This window comes from Paroedura picta, chromosome 3 (genome assembly GCF_049243985.1).
Source record: "Paroedura picta isolate Pp20150507F chromosome 3, Ppicta_v3.0, whole genome shotgun sequence".
NCBI classification, from domain to species: domain Eukaryota; kingdom Metazoa; phylum Chordata; class Lepidosauria; order Squamata; family Gekkonidae; genus Paroedura; species Paroedura picta.
Window position 1 is genome coordinate 103,660,213 of NC_135371.1, and position 18,086 is coordinate 103,678,298.

The 18,086-nt window shown below is 48.8% G+C and overlaps 1 protein-coding gene across 1 annotated transcript in view; it reads right to left on the bottom strand.

The window, feature by feature from the left end:
- The window catches only part of ERGIC1 (endoplasmic reticulum-golgi intermediate compartment 1), a 149,729-nt gene that overhangs the window by 82,096 nt on the left and 49,547 nt on the right, over positions 1 to 18,086 (bottom strand). Inside the window, exon 3 of the mRNA XM_077327044.1 lies at positions 12,764 to 12,836. Within this exon, the coding sequence (XP_077183159.1) occupies positions 12,764 to 12,836 (73 nt within the window). The remainder of the gene's footprint in view (positions 1 to 12,763; positions 12,837 to 18,086) is intronic.

An 18,086-nucleotide genomic window follows, 5' to 3' on the forward strand; every position in this document is an offset into this window, starting at 1 on the left:
GTGATCGCGGGCGCCTCTGATGGCGGGGTTCGGTCCGGTTCCCAAGCCACCAAGGACCGAACCACGACATTCTGCCCCCCCAAAGGTCCATTCTCCAACCCCCCGGGACGGCCAGGATACCGCTTGTGGAAACGTTCAGTGAGTCGGGGCGCAAGGACGTCCGCTGCCCAGACCCATTCCCGGTCCCCCAAAGCGAAGTCCTTCCATTCCACGAGGTACTGCAACTTCCCCCTGTGGAGTCTAGAGTCCAGGATATCCGCCACCTCGTGGTGCTCCCCCCCCGGCAGGACCTCGGGCGCTGGCGGGGAAAACACGGGGTGCCAAACGTCACCGTCCGGAGTTTTTTTTAGAAGGCTCACGTGAAAGACGGGATGGATGTGCCGGAGGTTCTTGGGGAGCTTGAGCTTGACCGAAACTTCGTTGATCGGGGCCAAGACCTCGAAAGGCCCCAAAAACCGAGGGCCTAGCTTCTTGCTGGGCAAATTCAACCGTAGGTTCCGGGTGGAAAGGTAAACTCGATCCCCCGGTCGGATCTCCTCAGCTGGTCGTCTCTTCCGGTCGGCGTCCTCTTTCTGCGCTGCCTTGACTTTGTGGAGCTGCTCCTGCAGCGACTTCCAGCAGCTCCCGGCACGCTTCCCCCACTCGCGAAGGTCGGCCGATTCCCGGGCGGGGACCTCTCCAAGCTCCGGGAAGTGTCTCAGGTCTGTCCCGTAGACGACGGCAAAAGGCGACATCTCCGTGCTGCTGTGGTCTGCGTTGTTGTACGCGAACTCGGCCAGGGGGAGCAGGGGCACCCAGGTGTCTTGATGATAGGAACCGAAACACCGCAAGTACTGCTCCAGTACTTGATTAACCCGCTCGGTCTGCCCGTCCGTCTGGGGGTGGTAAGCGGAGCTCAGCCCTTGCTCGATGTCTAACAGGCGCAGGAAAGCTTGCCAAAACCGGGACACGAATTGTGAGCCCCGATCGGAAATCACCTTGTCCGGCAGCCCGTGCAGTCGGAACACGTGATCCAGGAACATCCGAGCCAACTGTGAAGCACTGGGGACACTGGCGCAAGGAATGAAATGGGCCTGTTTGGAAAATAGATCTACCACCACCCAGATCACCGTTTTCCCCTTGCTGGGAGGCAAGTCTGTTATAAAGTCCATGGAGATCACTGACCACGGCCGGGTCGGGACCTCGAGCGGGTGCAGCAGACCTTTCGGCTTGCCAACCCCCGGCTTGCAGGTCAGGCAGACAGGACAACCACTGACGTAAGCTTTTGTGTCCCGCCGCAGACTGGGCCACCAAAACCGCCGCCGGGCCAACTTCCAGGATTTTACGAAACCGAAGTGCCCGGCGGTCTTAGCATCGTGGCAGAGGCTGAGGGCTTCCCGTCGTAGCCTTTCCGGGACGTAGACAGCCTCCCCCCTCCGCCAGAGACCGGAGTCCAAAATCAAAGAGTCCCGGAGCTCAGCCAGCTCCTCGTCTGTCCCGTAGGCTGCCACTAGGCGGTCTCGGAGCGGGGCGGTCGCCGGGTCGGGCTCCCATTCCTCCCTGGCCCGACGCCTAGTGACGACCCCCCGTCCCAGCTGCTCCTCACCAAACACGGACCTGGTGCAGGGAGCGTACCCCTCCCCATAATGCGGCAGACGGGAGAGGGCGTCCGCGAGGAAATTTTCTTTGCCGGGGATGTGACCAAGCTTGAAATTGTACCGCGAAAAGAACTCCGCCCACCTCATCTGCTTGGCGTTCAGGGATCGCGGTTGCCGGAGCGCCTCCAGATTCTTGTGATCTGTCCAGACCTCGAACGGCTCCTCTGTTTCCTCCAGCCAATGCCGCCATTCGGTGAGGGCGAACTTAATCGCAAACGCCTCCTTCTCCCAGGTAGACCAGTTCCGCTCCGTTTCGGCGAATTTTCGTGAGAGGTAGGCCGCCGGCCTCAGCTGTCCCGCCTTGTCTCGCTGCAGGAGAACCGCCCCGGCTGCTGCGTCGCTGGCGTCGACTTGTACCACCATCGGCTGGGTTGGGTCGACGTGCAGTAGCGTGGGCTCAGACGCGAAAGCTTGCTTGAGGGCCAGGAACGCTGCCTCCGATTTCTCATTCCAGCCGAGCGCTGCGCTGGGCCGCGTGGCGCGAGGACCTCTCCCCTTGGTACCTAGCAAGTCCGTGAGGGGAGCCACTACGGAGGAGTATCTGGGGATGAAGCCTCTAAAAAAGTTAGCAAACCCCAGGAAGCTTTGTAGCTGTTTCCGGGTGCGGGGCCTTTCCCAGGCCAGCACCGCCTGCACCTTCTCGGGGTCCATAGCTATGCCCTGGGCTGAGATGCGGTAGCCCAAATAGTCCAGGGAGGGACGGTGGAATTCGCACTTAGCCAGCTTCACGTATAGGTGGTTTGCCAGCAGGCGCTTTAACACCTCCCTCACCAGGGTCACGTGCTCTTGGGGATCTTGGCTGTAGATCAGGACGTCATCCAAATAAACAACCACCCCCTGAAACAGAAGGTCCTGCAACACCTCATTAATTAGACTCATGAAAACCCCAGGTGCCCCGCTTAAACCGAACGGCATCACTTTAAATTCGAATTGTCCCAATTGACAGTTAAACGCTGTTTTCCACTCATCCCCCTCCCGGATGCGTACCCGGTAGTACGCCTCCCTTAGGTCCAGCTTAGTGAACAGAGTCCCTTTGCCCAGCCGGGCCAGCAAATCCGGGATCAGCGGGAGGGGGTAAGCGTTCCCCGCTGCGATGGCGTTGAGGCCCCGGTAGTCCTGGCACAGCCGTCGGGACCCATCCTTTTTCCGGACGAACAAGACTGGAGCTCCCATGGGACTGGAAGCGGGCCGGATGAAACCTCGGGCCAGATTTTTACCCAAAAACTCCCGGAGGTCCTTGAGCTCACCCTCACTCATCTTGTAGATGCGCCCTTTGGGTAGTACCGCCCCCTCTGGGATGTTGATAGCGCAGTCCGTGCGGCGGTGTGGGGGTAGCTCGTCCGCTTCCCGCTCGCTGAAAACGGCTGCGAGGTCTCGGTACTCTGGCGGGACCTCGGGCTCTGGTTTCTCCTGCTGCGCCGCCGCCGCTCCCCTGGGACGCGCCGCCGTCCTCTTGTGGCTGGAATTCTCGTGGGGGACCCGATGCCGTGCACCCACCGTCAAGTCGAACTTCAGGGTCCCCGCCCGCCAGTCCACCACGGGGTTGTGTTCCTTCAGCCAATCCAGGCCCAACACCGCCCGATATCCCGCTACGGGGACCTGGATCAGCCACCGCAGCTCTTGGTGGTCCCCTATGTGGATGGCGATAGGACCCACCTCCTCCCCGAAAGGTCCCCCCTGAATCGGGCTGCCGTCCATCTGGACGAAAACCAGGGGAACCTTCCGAATGCGCTTCGGTAGCCCCAAAGCCCGGGCTATCTGGGGGTGGACCATGCTGTGGTCGCATCCAGAGTCCAAAAGAGCCTCCCCCACCCAACTTAGTCCGTTCTCCGGGTTCCGGAGCTCTAAAATTACCACGTTCGGAGGTCGCGCCTCATGCTGTAGGGGTTTTCCCTCGCACCGCGGGACCTGCTGCCCGGCGCCGTCTACAGCAGGTCCTGGCCGTTTCCCGTCGCCTGGGCGCTTCCCGGTTCGTTGCGGAGGTCCTCCGCCCGGCGTGCCTGCTGGGGGCGTGTCGCACCTCCCCCCTGGGAGAGCCCGCGGTCCTCCCCCCCTTGCCGTTGGCACGCTGCTGCGAAATGTCCTGACCCCCCGCATTTCAGGCACAGACCTTCCCGGCGTCTCCTTTCCCGCTCGGGGTTCGGGGGTCGTTTGGGGCGAGAGTTGTCGGGGCCCGGTCTCGGCGCCTCGGCTGACCCGCCTTTGGCCTCCCGGGGGGGTGCGGCGGCCCAACCCAGGCGGGCTTCCAGCTTGGCGACCACAAAACACCACCCCTCCAGTGTAGACAGATCTTCTTCCGTCCCCTTGATCACGGCCCATTCCCTGAGCTTCGGGTTAAGGCCCTCCCGGAAGTACTCGATTTGGGTCTCCTCGTTCCAGGAGAACACCTTGCCTGCTTCCCTCCGGAAAATGTCTATATAGTCCATAACCCCCCTAGTACCCTGTCGAAGTCCCTTGATCCGACTCTTTGCCTTGTCCTCAGCCTGGGGGTCCTGGAATCGTCGGCGGAGCGCGACCACGAAGTCCTGCAGGTCCCGAGTTGCCGGGTCGCCGCGCTCGGCCAACCCTAGGTACCACTGACCCGCCTTGCCCTGGAGACACGAGGCCACCCCCCAGACCAAGTCCTCGGAGTCCTCATACCGGTCTCCATACCTCCGGGCATGCGTCAGCGCGTGGAGGAGGAACTGCGGGAGGTCGTCCGGCGTCCCGTCGAAACGCGCCTTAAGCTCTGGGGGGGAACGTTTTGGAGAGTAGTCCGACCCCCTCCGGATCCGGGATTCTCGGCGTCCGCCGTCTCGTCCTGCTCCGCTCCACCGGCTACCAACTTGCCCAACGACGCCGTGCCGCTCCCTGCCTTGCACGTCGCTCCTGCGTTGGTCCGGCTCTCGCCGCCCCGTCGGCTCACCCGCTCCCCCGAGATCCTCTGCTGTCTCGCCTCTCCGCTGGCCGTCTCGCCTACTCGGGACTGAAAACTGCTCCGGGTCGGGGTCCGGGGCCCGCTCACCAGTGCCGGGCTCGTCCTCGTCGCTGGAGACGTCCTCACTCGACGCGATCCCCTCCGCCGTTGTATTACCAGTCCCTCCGGGCCCGGCCCGAGCTTGCTCACGGGCTTCAGCTGCCTGCAAGCGCCTGGCCAAGTCCGCCATGGCCCGCCGCAGGTCCTCTAGGGATTCCTCAGGTCTTACCGGGCGAAGCGCCTGCCTCAGCTGGGTGTCCCAGGTTGGGGCCAACCCCCCAGACCTCGGCGCGCTCCCCGCCGTGCTTGGGAACCCCATGGCCCGGCGCCTTCCCTTGGCCGCCGCTGCCGAGGGTCTCGGGGTCCCGGACAGCTGCTCCTGGCCCCCCGATTTTCGGAGGAAATCTCCCGGGGACATTAAACTCATGTTCCCGGGGTTCGTGGGGGTCGAGACCGCCCCGTTGCTTGAAAACGCCATCTCTGGATCCGTCCCGATAAGCGCTCGGATGCGATGCCGACCCTGGAGTTCGGTGGGAAGCTCTTACGATGTCGGGAACCCGCTTGCTAACTGAAAAAACAGGGTGCCCCTTTGAAGAAAACGTCACGCCAGGCCTGGTGAACGATACAACAGGAACAAGCTTTATTTCAGCAACGTGGAGTCCGCTGGTATGGAGTAAGAGCTTCCACCGAACTCCAGGTGGAAGCTCCCTTTTATACAAAACCCACCTCCTTAGGCTGTATTGCCCCACCCAGTACTTGCGGAGGGAACATGCTGATACAATCATGACTCATGCACATATGCGAGGTTTTCCGGGGTTCCTGATGGCCCATTTTCCTGGAACAAAGGGCCATCTCCGGGCCCTTGTCAAAAGGTGGAGGGGGACATTGAGGTTCTTTAGCGGCCATTGCCACCTCAACGATCGGGTGGGGCGCCCAGCTGCCGGCTTGCCTATGATCACCATGCCCTACCTCCGTGATCGCGGGCGCCTCTGATGGCGGGGTTCGGTCCGGTTCCCAAGCCACCAAGGACCGAACCACGACATTATTACAACTTAAAGAAGTCTGTATTATTCTGATCTGCAGTTAGGCCACAGTAAGGTAGAAGGTGGGCAAGGTTCCATGCCATCGACACTGCACAAAGAAAGGTCACAAAGCAGAAATAAGCAATATACATGTAAAGTCTTCCCACACTGGAATTCAATGACACTCCTTTATACACTATAGTCCATGTTGTTGCCCTTGCTCTGCTGTGGAGATGTCCCTGTGATGTATCTGGCCTTTAAGGCCCATTCAGCTGGTTGCATGTGGAGGAGTGGAATCAAACCCAGAGAACCAGATTCCATACCCCACTCCTCCACATGCAGTCAGTTGGGTGATCTTGGGCCAGTCACAGTTCTTTCAGAGCTCTCTCAGCCTCACCTACCTCACAGGATATCTGCTATGGGGAGAGGAAGGGAAGGCAATGGTAAGCCACTCTGTGTAGTAAAAAGTGGGGTACAAAAAACAGCTCCTCTTCTAATAACAGGACCTACCCTTGGAGATGAGCTTGCCTTCATGGTGTTCTTCCCCAGCTGTCTTGGTTGAAGCCTCATAGGGTAATGTCATTTCCTAAAGCTGTTTATACCACTATCTAGCCCTGCCCTCCATGTCTGGGTATCTGTCCAGACCCATCCTACCACCTGGCCTCTACTGCCCTGGATGCTTAACAGCCAGCTTGGACTGTAATTTACCTACTCTGGCTGTTTTTTACTTATTTTTATTGTGACATGTTCTGTTTTCATGTACTTGTTTTTCATTGTGATATGTTCTGCCACTTCAATATTTCTTGAAGCTCTGCCTATTTTTATGGTGTAACTGCTTTGGTTTTAGAAACAGTGCTGGGTAAAAATGTTTTTACTCCCTCTGTTTGATTTTAGGTAATCTACAAAGGACTCCATATTCTTTTATCAAATGTTTAGAATCACATCCCTCCTTCTCTTTCAGGGTACTCCCAACTAGTAATTGGTTAGCCATGATCAGCTTAATATTACAAAATGTACAGCAAAATTTCAGTCCAATGGCAACATTAAGACCAACAAAGATGTATTCAAGGTGTGAGCTTTCGTGTGCATGCACTCTTCCTCAGACTGAGTGAGGAGTCTCACTCCTTGAATAAATCTTTGTTGCTCTTGAAGGTGCCACTGGACTCAAATTTTGTTGTGCTACTTCAGACCGACATGGCTATTCACTTTAATCATTACAAAATGTAGCTTAGAAAAGGCAAAAGGTAGAGGGAAATTATTGGTGAAAGTTACTACTCCTCCCAAACAATCATAGAAAAGAATTGGGGCAAGGAAGAAGTATGGCTTAGCTGACATTCCTGAGGTACAAAACAATAAGATGATACCTTTAGATCTTTTGGCAAGTCATAATACTGCTGAACAGGTGATGCACTGCAGTCATGACCTAGCAAGTGTTGGAGGGAACAGCTCTTGAGCAACTATCTTCACTCCTGACAGGAAGTTCTTAGAGGGCAGTGACAGCTAATAGATCATCATTTTATAGGAACTTTCTACATGTGGCCACACATGGTTCGTCCTTGTCCCATATCTGTTTGTGCTGCTTTTATTGTTAGGATCTTTAGCATGTTAAGCTCCTACATGAGTGTTTTCAGCGGCAGAGAATGTCAAACCAGCTTTGTCCACCTCTTGCCTTGAAACCCCCATGGGGTTGCTACAAGTTGGCTGTGGCTTGACAACGCTTCCCACCACCTCATTAGCATTTTAGTGCTGGTTTCTACAGCATTTATTTGTGTTGTTGATTTTTATGACATAAAGCCATAGGAAAAGGGACTAGGAGGTGCAGGTTCTAATTTTTTTAGAATAAGTGAATAAATATCCAGCAATGAATATTTAAAGAGAGGGTACCGGGTCAGGGCTTTGTAGTTAGGTGACATTCATAAATGGCAGGTGGTTTCTGCATGCAGAGAAGCCAATTAAAACAGAATCCATACAAAACTGAAATAATAGCAATGTTAGACAGATTTTATAAATGGGGGAAGGGGGTATAGTGATGAGAGGCCCTACTACAGATGAGATGCCACCAGTTTGGTTACCAATCTACACTGCTTTTTCTCCAAATTTTCTCATATCCTTGTTTTTCACTGGCTGCCCTTCTATGGTTTCTTCATTTTTTTCTGTGCTTTCCAAAATCAAGTCAATGGTGTTTGGAGACAGGAAGGAGAAAAGACAAGGAAACCATCATAAACTGATTAAAAATCTGGAGATGGCCTGATCCTAGGCGGGCTCTTGTCTCCTGACCCTGGCATACTTCTTGGAGTGCTGAAAGGGCCACAGGGAGAGACAAGAACACTTCAGCTTGCCTTGAGGCAGGCCTGATCAGGACTGGGCCCTTGTAGCCCTTTTAAGTGACTTTAAAATAGTAGCAGCATCCTTGTGGCAGCCATGAGGATGTTGTCAAATCTTGTGGCAGCCATGTTATCAAACGGAGTATTGTGTCCAGATCACAGCAGGTGATGATACTGCTTTACTCTGCTCTGGTTCGGCCTCACTTGGAGTGCTGTGTTCAGTTTTGGTTGTAGAGGGATGTTGACAAATTGGAACGTGTCCAGAGGAGGGCAACAAAGATGGTGAGGGGTTTGGAGACCAAGACGTATGAAGAAAGGTTGGGGGAGCTTTGTCTGTTTAGCCTGGAGAGGAGGCGACTGAGAGGGTATCTCAAAACCAAGTATTTTAAAGGCTGCCATGCAGAAGATGGAGCAGAGTTGTTCTCTCTTGCCCCGGAGGGACAGACCAGAACCAATGGGATGAAATTAATTCAAAATAAATTCTGTCTAAACATCAGGAAGAAGTTCCTGGCAGTTAGAATGGTTTATCAGTGGAACAGGCTTCCTCGGGAGGTGGTGGGTTCTCCATCTTTGGAGATTTTTAAACAGAGGCTGGATAGCCTTCTGATGGAGAGGCTGATTCTGTGAAGGTGGCAGGTTACGGTGGAAGAGTGATAGGGTTGTGAGTGTCCTGCATAGTACAGGGGGTTGAACTAGATGACCCAGGAGATCCTTTCCAACTCTATTATTCTATGATTCTTGTCTACAACTAAAACTGCATCTCCAGAGTGCATTTTTCAACAACAAGAAAGAATCATAGAATCATAGAGTTGGAAGGGGCCAAACAGGTCATCTAGTCCAACCCCCTGCTCAACGCAGGATCAGCCCAAAGCATCCTAAAGCAAAGTTGCCATTTTTTATGACCAATTTTGCTAGATTTGTTTGTTTTAGCCATAATTAGTTTGCAGACAATTTACACATAAAATCAGAAAGATGAATGAAGAGCAACAAAACAAATTAAATATACTCTGGTTTCTCTTCAGACCGCATAAATCTTGCCCAAATTAAATGAAAATCATAAACATATCACTCAACAAAACAAGTTAACCTAAACACACACACACACACACACACACAGAGGATCCATAAAGCTGTCTCACTTTAGCTTTGTTTTTTAAACTAATTCAGATTATCAATTTTCATTTGTACCTATGTAACCTTGACAGGTGCTTTTAACAGCTTTTAGAAAATGCAACCTGTAGAGAGAATCTTATACATTTCTAATTTTCACTCTTCATCAAATCTATAGACACAACAGAGTCCTTAATACATCATTCTTGCCATATCAAAATACAAAGGTGATTAGTGCCAACTTCTAGCATTGCTCTTCAGATATCTACTACTAGTAGTGTACTTTCTTATTATTGTCCTTAGAGCAACCGTTCCATGCACATTCTTTGTGGTAGATCCAATGGGGCATCTTCACTTGCCACACTGAGGAAGGCATGTATAAAAGGCATTTGGTGGAGGGTAAACTTGGTAGATTGGGTTGTGTTCTAAACCTGTGCACTGTTTGTATCATGTTCTTTCTGTTACCTTGAGATTTGTTGTTGCTTCGTTAGACACCTCGAGTCTAAAGATATAAGGCACAATGTAAACCTATTTTAACTTTAAAAAATGCAGTTGATATGGCCTATTGCTGACTTCAGTGAAATCCTGTTACCTGGCAGAAACATAGGAATCTTGAATTTGGCGTCATTAGGTTTGCATGTAACAGCAAGGTAACTAGATTTTACTATATCAGTCAAAGACCTGGGTGAATAAGAAAGTTTTAGCCTGATATCTGAAACTTAAAAAACGTTAGCCACCAGGGGAATATATGTGGCAAATGAGTTCCATATTTGGGGAGGTTCTACTTCTGGTAGCTAGTCACTTTGCCTCTGAAAGTGAAAGTACACAAAATATGGTTGTCTCAGCTGAAAGGCAAGTTCATATGCGGATAAATGACCATTTGAATGTCCTGGTCATTATTTAGGATTTAAAAGGCTGGCACTTTGATTTCTGTCTGGAATTGAATGGACAAGCAATGCAGTTCTTTTTAAAGGCCTCTGTAAGGCTTTTGACAAGGTTCCCCATGATGTTCTGATGGGTAAACTGGAGGACTGTACACTGGATTTTCAGATGGTTAGGTGGACAGGGAACTGGCTAGAAAACCACACCCAAAGAGTGGTTGTCAATGGTATTTTATCAAAGTAGAGGTAGGTAAGCAGCACACTGCCACAGGGTTCGGTACTGGGTCCAGTACTTTTCAAAAGATTTACCATTGATGTGCCACAGAGTTTTGTACTAATGGAAGCTTTTGAGAAGTCTTCACAAGTATGCCTAAACAGTGTTAATTACAGTAAACTGACAATGGTAAAAGCAGGGACAACCTTGTCTAGAGCAGTGGTCCCCAACCTTTTTATCACCGGGGACCGGTCAACGCTTGACAATTTTACTGAGGCCTGGGGGGGGGGTAGTCTTTTGCCGAGGGACGTCACTACCGCCGCCTGAGCCCCTGCTCCATTTACTTTCCTGTCGGTGCCCCTAACTTCCCGCCGCCTGCTGGGGGACGCTGCTGGAGGGAGCCCCAGCCATGGCGGCCGCCGGAGAGCACCAAAGGTGAGCCAACGGCAGAGTGGCAGGGCAGCCCCTGAGGCAGCAGCCGGGGAGGAGGACGAGGAGGAGCCATGGCCCGGTACCTACTGATCCACAGACCGGTCCGTGGGGTACTTTCAAACATGTTGATTAATGTACTTTAATTGAACTTTAACAATTGTCTGCAAGTGGATTTTGCCCTTTCAGACAGCAAAAGCCTGTTGCTAAGGGAATTGGAAGTGGAATGAAAATGCATTATACCTAAAGCACCTAAGTGTGTCTCTCTCTTTGAGTGACAAAGTTGGTCAAAGGCACAAGGTGCTAAAGAATATTCATCTGCCAGTACCGGTCTAATAGCATCCCCAACATACGTACCTTATCTCTTAAAGGCCTGGATCTCCATCCAACCAAACTGACTTCTCAATTTGTTATTGATAAATATTATGGATTTTATTAGACATATTTAATTCACAGGGAGAACAAACACTCTTATGAAATCCAGTCCATCTACTGAGTAGAACATTTCTAAGCAATGGACCATGCAGTAATTTGAACGGGGATAAATCCTGTAGAATCCAAGCAACTTCCCTCTGTTTTGATTGTACAGCACAAGTAGAGTGGCCCAAGACAGGAATGGGAAATATCAGTTGTTCCCCATACTCATGTAAAATACAAATAGCAAAAACTGGATAGGTCTGTGTTGAAGTCAGTTCTATGTCTGCCCCCTCCCCACTTTCCAGAGGAGTGAGCAAAATGCTCCCCATTCATTTTGCTCTTCAAATGAATGATTGCAAGTTAAGGCTCCGCACATTTATATGTTATTAGGGGGCAACGCCTGCGTTAAAAGCAGGCTAGAAGCTAGGGCCCTGCTAGTGGTTGCAGTGGGAGAAGGGGGAGAGTGAGGCAGAGGGTGATGCGGTGAACCCATTTTAAAGGCATCCTATGATCCAGCAGTGGCCCCCTTCCCTCCACTGCTTGGGCTTGCATAGCATCTTCCATCCCGCTCTCCCAATGGTGAGTACTGACAGCAGGGGAGCAGCTGGCAACTCCCGGTGGCGTTCTTAGTCAAGTTTGCTGCACTTCTGGCTGCCCTGTTCTCCCCCAGTTCCAACCAAAACTGCTGGGGGGGGGGTGTCAGTGTTCATTACAGCAAAAGCAGGATGGAAGATGCGGAAGACCATTTATGCACTGGGAACTTCACTGCCCCAGCTCCCATGCAGGAGCACAAATCGGGGGTGGATGAGGTGCACCAGGCCAAATGCTCCATGTGGGTACAGGAAGAGGCGGGGCATCCTGCCACGACTAAAACTCCAGTCTGCAGCCCAGCATGAAACCTCCAGCGCATAAATGGTCAAAGTGAAGCTGGCTGGCAGGGGAAGATGGCAGTTCCTAGGCTGTATACCTCCACTCCGCTCCCCCCATGGCATACCCTGGGATGGGGGTTGCCACTGTCAACTCCTAGATCCCTTTAAAAGTGGCCCATGAGCTGGCAGCTGTCCCCCCCAACAGCGCTTGCTGTGGCAGGATGGAACAGAGGCTGCCATGCCCCCCTCCCGCCCTGCCAGTACCACCCACCAGAGCGTGGAAAACGGAAAGAAGACAGGGTGGTGAAGCCTGATTTAAAAGCAAGTTTGAAGCAGGCCCCCTAGCAATGGTTGCATCAGTAGCTTGGCGAGGAGAGCAGCAAGGCTAGGCGCCGGCATCTAGCCTTCCCACCACCAGTCCTCCCTGTGGTGCTGTGGAGTGGAGGGTGCCATGCCAAAGCCCGCCCATAGGCCACTTGTAAAGCAGGGCTTGGAGTCATGTCCTGGATGCCGCTCTCCCAACACTCGCATGGTGAGTGCTGGCAGGGGAGTGCTGCCTGCTCCTAGGTTGCTTTAAAGATGGTCTAGGAGGCTCCCCAGCAGTCATGGTGGGAGCATGGGGAGGAGCAGGACCACAGCACCCCTCATCCCGCCCACTAGCAGTGACCACCTCCCAGCAAAGGCCAATTAGAGGGCCAGCATATTATCAGGGTATACAGACACAATTTTATGTATGATGGTGTGGTGATGATGATACACAGGAATACCTAGAAACATCATTAAAATAAATCCACTCATTTTTGGACCATGAACTGAGGTACTGGATTAAAAAATATCAGAGCTGTGAATTTGGTTAAACATTTTTTTTTAAAGGAAAACTGCTGACAACATTGTTTTTACTTACATTTCAGTTGCTATGAATCCAGTAAGCTCAGACAAGAAGAGAAACAGTATGAAGAGACAGCAGCAGACAGAGACTAGAAAAGACATGAGAGGGCAGAAGTTAGTTTGAGGACTGCAGGAAAAGAATTTTCTCCTTCATACTTTTATGAACTTTTATCTGAACTGAACTTTTATCAACAAACTGCTCCTAGATACTCTTAACAGTGATGAGAAGCCTATTCTCCAAGAGTCCTCTCTTGCCACCCTTCTCCCTGAGGCTCCAATTTCTTTATAGATTCACATGAGAAAGAGGATAAACCAGAGAGATACATAACAAAATTTTAGTCCAATGGCACAATTAAGACCAACAAGGTTTTACTCAAGGTGTGAGCTTTCATGTGCATGCACACTTCCTCAGATAAAGCACATGAAAGCTCACACCTTGTATAAAACTTTGTTGGTCTTAAAGGTATGATTAGACTCAAATTTTGTCCTGCTACTTCAGACCAACACGGCTACTCACCTGAATCTCTCCAGAGGGATACACGTACTAGTAATTTTCAAGGACTTGAGCAAATTTAATTTTTCTTTCCTCCCAAGAGGATCTCAGTGCTTTTCATGTGTTTGTGTTCATTCACCATATGAAGAAGGCATTGCAAAGCATGCTACCTGCCCCATCACCCTTTTGGCTGCACATACTCAGATTAACTGCCACAGGGAAACAGCATACCTTAATTATATTGTGTTATCCAAACAGAAACTTTCCTGCAGTAACCAACTATAAATGAGCTCCCAACTGTTGGTTACATCAAAAGCAGAGAAACAGATGATGACTAAGACATTTATGTATAGGTTGCCTAGAATTTTAGCCAAGATGTCAGCAATGACGAGGAATATTTTAAGTCCTGTAATGAAAGACTGCCTTCCGCCATATTGCATGGAAGATACATGCTGTTACATCACTGTTCTCCTACAATAATTCTGTAAAATAGGTCAAGCTAACAGACAGTTAACTGAGCCACCGAGCAAGATTCATTGACCGAGAAGGAATATGAAGCCAAGTCCAAATTCCAAAGTTTCATCCACTATACCACACTGTTTTTTTTTTCACTCCTCTTTTTGCCTGATTCCTCAGCCCAGAGTGAGGTCAGAGAGCTAATACTTTGCCAGTTGTATTTTCTCTGTTTGTTAAGCATACAGCTTATGGCATTCTTCATTAAAGTCTGTAAACCCAACTATTGTCATGATAATGTCAAAAGCAAATTCAAAACAGAGTAAAAAAGGGGCAGTCAGCAACCTCAGAACTTGGGATGTTTGGAAAGAATATGGATTCTGATAAATAAATGAGGAAACAGTGTCAGTAAAAATATTCCAGTATGGAAACATCTTTATTCTACTATGTTTTTAAAATATCCCTGGGTGATGTAGGTGTATAAAGTCATGCACCTATGAATGCATTCTAGTTCCTTTTACCTTATACAATAGCTCACCACAGGCTAAAAATATTGTATGGCTTTACAAATTGCCTCTCTCCACAATGTATTTAATCATGGAGGAAACTGTTACTTCTAGCTCTCTAACTAGCATTGGCATACCATTAAATATTCCTAGAAGATGCCCATGTGCTTCAAACACAATGGCCTATTGTAGATGAATCAAGCAGAATTATATGTGAGTTCTGGACGTGTGGCAAGGACAAGGAAGGTTGTCGTAACCAAAAGGAGTTGGCATTTACAGATGGATGAGAACAAACATCCTCTACATTCTGACTCTCTGCTGAATCACCATGAAGCAGGCATAAAAGAACCGCAGAACAGTGACAGGAGATCCCAGGGGTGTGCAACCCAATTCACTGGCTCCTTAGTCCAACTGCAGTCCCCATGACAGTGCATGCTATCATGCATCTTGCCATCACAGTAAGGGCCTCTGTTCCTGCATTCTCTTCTGTGCCATCACAGCCATGCTAATTTTTAAAAAAATAATAGAATAATTGCAATACAACATTAATCTAAGATCTGGTACATTAACAAGAAATCTCTGGTTGTAGAACTACATACCGAATAAATTCAAACAACAAAGATAATAATTTAATTAATGCATGAATAGAAAAGGGTAAGTGACAATAAAAAGCAGCATAAAAATTAATGTCTTTGCATTTAAACAATGATCAACAATAACCAATAATACAAAGATATCTCAGAACAATAACACTTGACATGACATTAAAGTTAATGAGAAACTATTATGCATAAACATATATTTCTGTAAACTATTCTACAAAAGTTTATAGGATTCTGATATTTTACAAACATTGGGTGATTTGTTGTACACCATATCTCAGTTTAAATATTAACTGATTGTTGAAATTTTCTAAACCTTATTAATCAATTTGGGGCGACTTTTAACAATAGCACCAGTTGCTTTCTATAATGACTTTGCTACTTTACTTAGTCTGATATTACTGGATAATGAATTCAGATATAGTCATCATATGATCTAACAATGTAATGTTAGGATTTGCTAGATGTATTCAACCTATTATTTTGCAAAATTCTGCTTAGGCCTTTTTCCCAAATAGGATGCTAATTTTACGACCACAGGTATATTATACTTCCCTCTAATATATCAGCTAGGACAAGGAGATGCAACATTTCCTAAAGTGCAGAGGACTAAGGCTGAAACATATTTTTCATCCACAGAGAACTGAATATGTGGCTGGGGAAGATAGCAGATTCATCAGAAGAATGTTTTCTCCTCTCTGCCTAGTTCACACTCATTTGTGCTAAAAGACTCTACTCAGATACCTACAGGAAGAAAAAAGACACAGAGTGGCAGGGAGAAAAGGAAGCAGATTGGACAGAAAGAGTAAACATGTTGTGTCAAGCTTCTGAAATTAAGATTATACATTACGAAATACCCACTATATCTCCAGCTCCCATATCATAACTCATAGACTTCTAGAACTGGCAAACAGACATGTATAGCTTATTCCCCTCTCTGTGAATCATAGCTGACCTCCTTTTTGAAGGTCAAGGAGTATTAAAGGGGGAAAGTCCTGCACCAAGAAGGTTAATGTGCAGCATTAGAACAGATATGCCAAACTATTATTTCTTTCAAACAAAAATGTCTCCAATCTTGGGTTCATGAAAAAGAGGGAAGAGGAAACACAGGTGTATCCAAGAACACTTCAGGCTTTTTTTTTTGTCATGAAGACAGTTCATGATGTTTCAGTATTATCAGTACCTTCATAGTGATATAGGAAATATAACAAGGTAAAGGTATCCCCTGTGCAAGCACTGAGTCATGTCTGACCCTTGGGGTGACGCTCTCTAGCGTTTTCATGGCAGACTCAATACGGGGTGGTTTGCCAGTGCCTTCCCCAGTCATTACCGTTTACCCCCCAGCAAGCTGGGTACTCATTTTACCGACCTCGGAAGGATGGAAGGCTGAGTCAACCTTGAGCCGGCTGCTGGGATTGAACTCCCAGCCTCATGGGCAAAGCTTTCAGACGGCTGCCTTACCACTCTGCGCCACAAGAGGCTCTTAATAGGAAATATACTCATTTGTAAAGTTTAAGTTATATTTTGACTAGCCGTGAATCCCATTTTACAAGTGGGCAGAAAGGAGGAGGCGGTTGTGCTCTTGCTGCATGAAGTAGAGAGCTGGCGGGAACTCTCTCACCATCTTTGTTGCTCTCCTTTGGGCATGCTCCAGTTAGTCTACATCCTTCTTCAACTGTGGTGCTCAAAACTGAACACAGTACTCCAAGTGAAGACGAACCAGAACACAGTAACGCAGTACCATCACCTCCCGTGATCTGGGCATGATACTCCATTTGATACAGCCCAAAATCCCATTTGCCATTTCAGCCACCGAGTCACACTGCTGACTCATGTTCAATGTATACTAAGACTCCTAATCCTTTTCGCACATATTACTGCCAAGACAACTCTCCCCCATTCTATATTGGTATAAACGGTTTTTCCTACCTAAATGCAGAACTTTACATTTGTCCCTATTGAATTTCATTTTATTTATTTTAGCCCAGTTCTTGGGCCTGTCAAGATCATCCTGTATTCTGATTCTGTCTTCTATTGTGTTTGCTACCTATCCCAGTTTAGTATCGTCTGCAAATTTAATAAGTGCCCCCTATAATCCCTCATCCAAATCATTTATAATATATGTTGAACATCTCAGGCAAAACAAAGCCATCGTCACTAGCTGGCAAAAGACACTGATAAAGAGAGACAGATAAATCTCCATGGGGTGACAGTCCCTGAGTTTTATGCCACAATGGATGCCTAAGTTCCCTAAGTCAACCAGCCTAGGAACCCTCAGCAGCATGTCCAAGAACACCTTCACAAATTCAGCCAAAGGAAACAGTTGGATAGCAGAGTGGAAATTACCAGCACAATCCTCTCTCACATTCTCATCACTAGATACATATTTTCAGATCAGCACAGATCTGGACAGGGCATTGAACCAGGCGATTAGAATCTCAATAGACCAGCCATTCTCAGTGGAGGCCATATGATCTCCTGTAGGGCCCTGGAACATTTGAAGGGGGCCACAGACTGAAAAATATAAGAAAAGAATTCAAAAGGGTGTAAGAGGATGTAACTGAACGATCAGTGGTCCTACCTGTGAGGGGTTCTTCTCCCCAGACGTATAGAAAGACATCTTGTGCGTTTTCATTCCTCAGTTCAGGGAGGCAGGCTCACTTTTTCCTTTTCCTGTTTCCAGTGTGGGCGTGCCTCTCTGTTCCAGTTTGAGACTTCCTGGGCTGTGTCAGAACTTATGCCCATCGGTAGACTTTACTCCTATATAGATCTAATGAAACAAGTTGGAAAAGGAACAAGAAAAGCTAACAGGCAAATAGTAAACCGACAAGTAAGAACAAATCCCCAAAACATATGGAGAAAAGAAAAACTTGCAACTTCTAGGGAGGGATGAAGATGTCTTCCTATACCTCTGGGGAGTAGGACCCCAGAGGTGGAAGACATTTTGGGACCTCCCCGAGTAGTGTCCCCAAGAGAGAAGTTGCTTTTGTAGGAATAATCTCCGGAAGCACTATTCTGCCAAAGGCAGCAACTTTTAGTGCTTTGTAAATATTGATAAAGATGACCAAGTGGCAACTTTACAGATGTCTTCCACTGATGCTTGGTTATGCAAGGCAGTTGTTGTGGCCGCACTACGAAACAAAAGTGCTAGAATTCCTTCTGGTACCTGAACACGAGGCTTTATATGCCTACACGGTACATCTTTGAGGCCCTTACTGATTGAAGACTTAAGACATCTTACATCCATTGTTTGGGGCCGTGATAGAAATAATGATGTATTCCATC